The sequence below is a fragment of the Oryzias melastigma genome, unplaced genomic scaffold, assembly GCF_002922805.2.
Source record: "Oryzias melastigma strain HK-1 unplaced genomic scaffold, ASM292280v2 sc00695, whole genome shotgun sequence".
NCBI lineage: Eukaryota > Metazoa > Chordata > Actinopteri > Beloniformes > Adrianichthyidae > Oryzias > Oryzias melastigma.
In genome coordinates, this window is record NW_023417283.1 from 1 (window position 1) to 6,947 (window position 6,947).

At 37.3% G+C, this 6,947-nt stretch overlaps 1 protein-coding gene across 1 annotated transcript in view; it reads right to left on the reverse strand.

Moving 5' to 3' along the window:
* Positions 1-5,868: 5,868 nt before the first annotated feature.
* Positions 5,869-6,947, reverse strand: part of LOC112141312 — a gene marked incomplete at its 3' end in the record, with an annotated part of 6,152 nt that continues 5,073 nt past the window's right edge. Inside the window, 3 exon segments of the mRNA XM_024264418.2 lie at positions 5,869-6,165; positions 6,689-6,742; positions 6,845-6,913. Of these exon segments, the coding sequence (XP_024120186.1) occupies positions 5,869-6,165; positions 6,689-6,742; positions 6,845-6,913 (420 nt within the window).

Here is a 6,947-nt window from a genome sequence, read left to right on the forward strand (position 1 = left end):
ATTTTCCCAAGTTTCATGTCAGAGAACCGTCTCCATTCTGAAGTTCAGAAGTTCTGTTTTTTATGATTATAATCATAAAATGATGCGGGGGATTTTTTCTGGTGATGATGATCTGAATATGCTTGGGCTTCTGGTACTGATTGATGTGGATGATGTTTTCCTGATTATAATCGGATGATTTTTTGCACTGATTAATATAAAGTACTTGTATGTGGATGTTTGAAATTTTATTGCATCACTGATCTTAATTATCCTTAATAACCTGAATATGTTATTGTAGGGTATAAATATTTGATATGAAGTCCTGAGCCAGATATTTATAATTCATGTAGAGAAAATGGTATGGTCGAGCCGGGGTGGAATTATATAAGTTCACTTCCTTTCCAGCGATCTACTTGTGATTTATTGTGTGAATTGTTATGTCATGTATTATTACCTGATTGCTTGAAATATACATTTCTATCATGTATTCATTCATTCAACCTTTTCTTTGTATGGTTTTTAATTCTTTCTAATTTGTAATAAAAATATTTAGTGAAACATTAACTACATCTTGGCCTGTTGGGTAGAATCTAAGAGTCCTAGTTAGGACTCCCTCTGGTTTCCCTGGACTCTGCTTTCCAGGGTTACGTTGGTTGTTTGCTTTTTTTTGTTCCACTATACACCACTTTGCCACACTTAAAACAGAAAAGCTCATGATAGCTGACATAAAAGCATAAGCGTAAATCAAAAGCTGATCCCAGAGATGACATTCATGAGCTTCACACCAAGTATGCTCCTCTGTGAAAACTGATAACTGTTAGCTCCGCCCCCAGTCTAACACCAACACCCAATTTCTCCACTGAGATAATGATGATCAGTAAAAAACTTTCATTTTAGATGCAGAAAACCGTATATCTTCTGGTTGTGTCCTGTCTTCAATAAGTTCCAGCTCAAACAGTTTGTTACTTTAGATGCGGGACTCCTTTAAGACCCCCCATTGGGCACAGTTGTTGAGTGTATTTTTGTTGTGAAGCAGTGTAGCGATGGCCGGGCCTACTAAGGACAGATATATGGTATGTGCATCCATCCTTGAAAAAAATGGATATTTATTTTTGAGGGGAAAACGAATACACACTGCTGGTTCTAGAATGAAATCAAATGGGCAGCAGCCACACGCAGCAGCAGGCGGAGCCTCAGGAATTTAGTTGTTTTACTTCTGGGTAGGACAAAAACTGAAGAAAATAACTGATAGTATTTCATTAATGTGTTTTTTAGTGTTCCAAAGGTAATATATGATCATATATATTAGGGCTGGGCGATAAAACGATAATTATTGTTATTGCGATATTACTTTTTTTCGATAATAAAATGAGACTATTGCGATAAACTTTCGTTTTAAATGAACACGGGAGAAACCCCCGGAAGAGCCGCGCTTCTTCTTCTTCTTACGGTGCGGCTGATTCTAGGAGCCCAGACTGAGAGGGGGGGCACGGAGGCCCCGAATGATGACAAAAGGACAAAACAGAAAACATTATTTTAGTAAACCACTAACCTATATATAATCGCAAATACTTTTATTTTTAATGTCAAGGTAACGATGTTTATATATTTTGTTCTGGAAACATCGTCACCGGACCCCCCTCCTCTAAATTAAAAATGGTTCGGTCCGACTGGATTATTCTTCAGCTGTTTGTTACCGACAGATCACAGAGTGTGAGGGAGAGAAGACACGCTTTAAAATCAGGAGTTTAAACACCTGATTTAGAGGAGAACCTCCATGAAAAAAGAAAAATGAGACAGTCTGTCTATTGCCGCGCGTCACGTGTCACGCGGGGCTGAAAGAGGAGAGAAGGAGAGACTGCGCATGCTCGTAACAGCCGCGCGTTTGAGGGTTTTGTTAAAATATTAGCCAAAATCTTTTGTATAGAGCTTCGAATTAGAATAAGTTGTTGTTTTATTGTGTATCAATGATGAATTTCTTAGTTACATTTGTGCCGTTTATGCTCATTTCTTAATGAGGTGATCTAATAATAGTAAAATAAACTTGTTTTTAACGACTCCTGACATGACACTAAATGAAGAGATCTTATGTGTTTGATCAATCCTCCAACATGTACACATGTCAGATGACTGAGTGAAATGATGATTAAATCTATTATCAGAACTGTTTATTTTAAGTTTACATTTTATTATCTTCTGCTGCACAGCAGTACCTATAGTTTATGTTCAGAAGAAATTAGAAAATAATATAAAAATAACTGCAACATATTTGCTGCTTTAGAACAATGTTTTTAAGACTTAATTTTAATTTGAAAGGAACTTGTATGTGCTGCAGTCAGATTAAATTAAATCAGAAATTCTGTACAGAGTATTGAAAACATACTACCGTTATGGTTTAACTATTGTGTACATTATGTATATGTACAATATTTATTAGAAATATTTAAATGTTCCTCACAGTTAGTTTCAATACTACAGTTAATACAAAAAATAATGGAAGTTTAATTTGAGCTAACTAAGATTTAATAGGGGGGTGGTAGGAGGGGCAAGGTTAAGGTGTAAAAATCTGAAGTCCTAAAGCTCTTTGCAATAAAGATTAGTTGACAAATATAGTTATTTGATTGATATAGTTTTTAATATCGTTATCGCACAAAATGAAAAAAACGATATCGTGATATGAAAATTCCCATATCGCCCAGCCCTAATATATATGGATATAGTTCACTCTGAAAGGCTTAAGAAAATCATGGTATGACCCCTTAAATATCCAGACTACCCTGGTTCCCTGCCATCTCCATCTTACCACATTTCAAATGTGGTTAACAGTGTTTTTGTTATAGAGAAATTATTTTGGATTTTTGAGGCGGGGATGCATCAACTCAGTGGGAATTTAGCTAAAATGCTTGCAAAATACAGTTCATAAAAGCACACATGATCTGTGTAATTACAGTTTTACCCAATTGCTAAAACACTAAGTGCTATTCACCAAACAAGCTCATCAATTGCTTTAACTCTTTTCTCAAAAACATCACTCTTTGGTCAAATCCTAAAACACAATTTGCAGTTAACACACAATTTTCAAAACTCCAATTCACTCTTTACGAAACACAAGACACATTTTCACTTTTAAGACACAGTTGTCATTCACAACACACAAGGTGCAAAACATTAACACAAAGAGGCAAAACTCAAACTCTGTTCCAACACAGGAGTCATCATTAACACATAACTGGTCAAAGCTCAAGACACTTTTTGCTAATCAACTGCACTGAATATAAAGACAGTTCTGGAGCAACTAAACAGCTAATGAAAAATGGAAAACAGAGAAAGGCAATTGGGACCCAGACCCACATTGGGACCCGAACCCCCACCCAGACCTGCACCTAGACTCGCTCCAAGACCCAGACCAAGGACAGCGATTTCTGATGCGATCCGGCCCACTGTAATTGACCATGTGTTGGTTCATGGAATGACCATGAGGGAAGCGGGTCAAAGGGTCAACCCCCAACTCAGTCGGTTCACAGTGGCATCAATCGTGCGGACATTTAAAAGGTAAAACAGGTCAGTGCAAACTAAAACAATTAGAGAATATAAAATGAAAGTATGTTTTACTTACTGTGACAAGGGATAAACATAAAATATATTTGTATGTGAACAAACATTTGCTGTTGTCTTTATCCATTTGAGTGAAAACACATTATCCCACATTTTACAAAATAAATTAACTTTAAATGAGTAACTATTTATCCTGTAATTTGCATTACTGTAGCAATAATTCTCTACCCTGCTGATTCTTATTTTACAATAAATAATAAGCATTTTTGATGTAAAAACAGATGTAAAAATGTGCACTTTATTTAGGCATTACAAAATATCTTCTTGCATTCTATTGTCAATTTTGCTATATATTCTTTGTAAAACATTTTGTGAACAGTGTCAAGTGTTTTGTTGTGTAGTGTGTTGTGATTGCTGCATGTTTGTTAGTTTTGACGACAGAGTCTTCATTATGAACTCATAGTGAGCTTCTGACTGAAGAGTCAAGACTTTTGTATATTTAGTTTATATTTTGGAAATTGTGTTTGGTGTTTTGGTGCGTAGTGTGTTGGATTTGATGTGTGTGTGTTAGTTTTGACAACAGAGTCTTCATTTTGACCTCAAAGTGAGATTTTGATTCATGAGTTAAGTATTTTGTATATTTAGCTTATGTATTGAAAATTGTGTTTGGGGTTTGGTTAAATTGGTCTAATGTTTCAGAAAATGTGTTTTAGCATTTGGAAAAAAACTGTAATATTACATTGTTTTTTAAATGACTTGAAATGACTTTAAACATTAATAGTAGGACTTGTGACTCGACTTGAGACTTGTTGGTCTTGACTTGTGACTCGACTTGAGACTTGAGTGCTTTTGACTTGGGACTTGAGGACAAAGACTTGGGACCTGACTCGGACTTGCAAAACAATGACTTGGTTCCACCTCTGTTAAAGAGTAACTGGACGGCTGCACTTGACTTACTACCACTAATTCTATTATTCTTTAGCCCCAGTCACACTCTCTGAGCTCACCAGCGCCCTCTACCTTGAGGCAAATGTATTGCGTTCCTCATCTGTTGTATTTCAAATGCACATTTTTTGCTGAAAAAAAGACCAAATGAATCACAAACTGGCATCACTTTAATCAGACAGATAGTGAGAAATGAGCAAATGAGGTGATTAAAAAATAAAACTCCTTCATGATGATAAAAGACCGAATTAGTGAAGCGCATGCATCAGTTGTACCTCCAGTCAGTGTGAGGGGCACAGGGTAGGCATGGCTGGTGGTGCCTCACCGGTCGCTTTCTCGTGTATTTGAACAGGAAACTTGTACATATGCTATTGGTTTTTAAAAAAAATAAAAATAAAAAACACATTAAAAAAACACACAGTAAGAAAGTAATCATAGAATAGACATCCAAAATGTATTTTTTTATTTTCATTAAAAAAGTAAATTCATACTATTACATTTAGTATTTTTAAAGTTATATTTTACAGGTGAGTATGTGCCCCAACACTTCTCCCCTTGGTCCTAAAATCATTGACTGATTATGAGATTTGGAATGAGTGGGTTGACGTAGCAGAAAATGACTTGCCTCTCGCTCTGACAAAATGTGGTCGCAGACGTGGTCAGTAAGTTGTGATTGGTTTGAGTGTGGGCTCCCACAGCTAGCATTACAGCTCCAATGCGAGCGGCGCTGTCTTTACATAAAAGTGCGAGAGGAAATCCCACTGCAGACGTCCACATCTGACCTCTGCGACACTGCATGCAAATCCGTTTCCCTGGGTTCAAACTTTCACCGGACACCGCAGCGAATAAAGGGGAGATTACTGTACTTCCTATATAAATGGTAGGTTATCACGTGAATGCATGTGAATTGCAAGGTCGGCAGCAGAGCCTGTGGTTGCAGCCATCCAGTAGCTAATATGAGCCATCTGCTGTAGCTAGACCGCTCCTGCATCGCACCTGAGCTGTAACGCTTGTCGTGTGAGCCCGGGGTAAGACAACCACTGACAGCGAGGGGAATCATTCAGTCAAATGTTTTCAATGTTGGAGGTGGGGGCCAGCAGGCACCATCTAATTTTATTGATGCATCTGGTTGATAAGTTTATAACTTAAAAGCTTGAACAACACAAAAAAGTAAACAAATAAGATAATCAAGAAGATGTTAAAAAGATGTTTTGGAACAAGAAGGGTTATTCTGACAAATAAAATGACTTAGTAACAGCTGTTTATGTAGAAGTTTACAGGATTTTGGCTTATTTGAGCCAGCAGGTGCTTCTTAACTACTACTAATCCTACTTAACTGGGGCCAAATGTTAGTCTAAAGACCTGATGACCCTCAGCTGAACTTACTCTTCTGCATTTTCTCTTGCTCGTTCCTCAGTTTATCCACAAAAGGCTTCAGCAGGCCTTGAACAGCTGGATCGTTCCTCGGTATCTCTGTCATCGCTTTGTTGACTTGATAGATGGACCCCTCTAATCCATAACTCTCTATTATTTTTTGAGGTAGTTCATTTCTAAACTTGGCTGTTTTTCTTGTTGTTGAAGAATACTTGAGAGATTCCAGCATCTTCTTGTACTGATCCTCTGTTAGCAGCTCAAAGATTCTGGTCATGGTTTGTCTCCACTCCTCTGAAATGCGTGACATGTCTGAGAGGAGAAGACACAAAGAGACAGTGAAAGGGACCACACACATTATTTTCTGACATCATTAAAAACTAAATCAAACCGGTGATGATACATGTGCTGCACTGTAAGACCATTCTCCACTCTACGAGCCGCTGTCTTTGGTTTAATAACCCATTTAATCAGCACATCACAATTGTGACCGTAAAAAAATGTTTCAATTCTAAGGCTATAGAAATGTTACTAAATGATTCATATATGTATTTTCAGCATATATTGAAATAATAAAGCGTCTCAATGAAAGATCTGCAGTGTCATCTATTGTATTTCAAATGCACATTTTTTGCTGAAAAAAGACTAAATGAATCACAAACTGGCATCACTGTAATCAGACAGATGGTGAGAAATGAGCAAATGAGGCGATACATTTATTATTTTTTAAGTTATATTTTACAGGTGAGTATGTGCCTCACCCTTCTCCCCTTCACTGGTGTGTAATTACACAACAATTTTCTATCTTTTCAGAAATCAACACTGGCGGACTGACCTGGTTCTTTGTTTTTGCCTAAAGAATCCAACACCACCTGTTTCTTCTCTGAGCCTGTCAAAGAAACGGTGATGAAGTCCTCACAGTCATTGTTTGTTATCAGTCAAGGTGAAGAAGCAGAAACTTGACGAAAGCTTTGAATTTAAATTCACCAACCAGCTGCAGAATTCTGCTGCAGCATCCTCCCTCCTGTCTTGGGGTCAGCCTCTACTTTCCTCTTCTTCCCTGCAGAATTCATCACATGTCAAACCTGTCACTT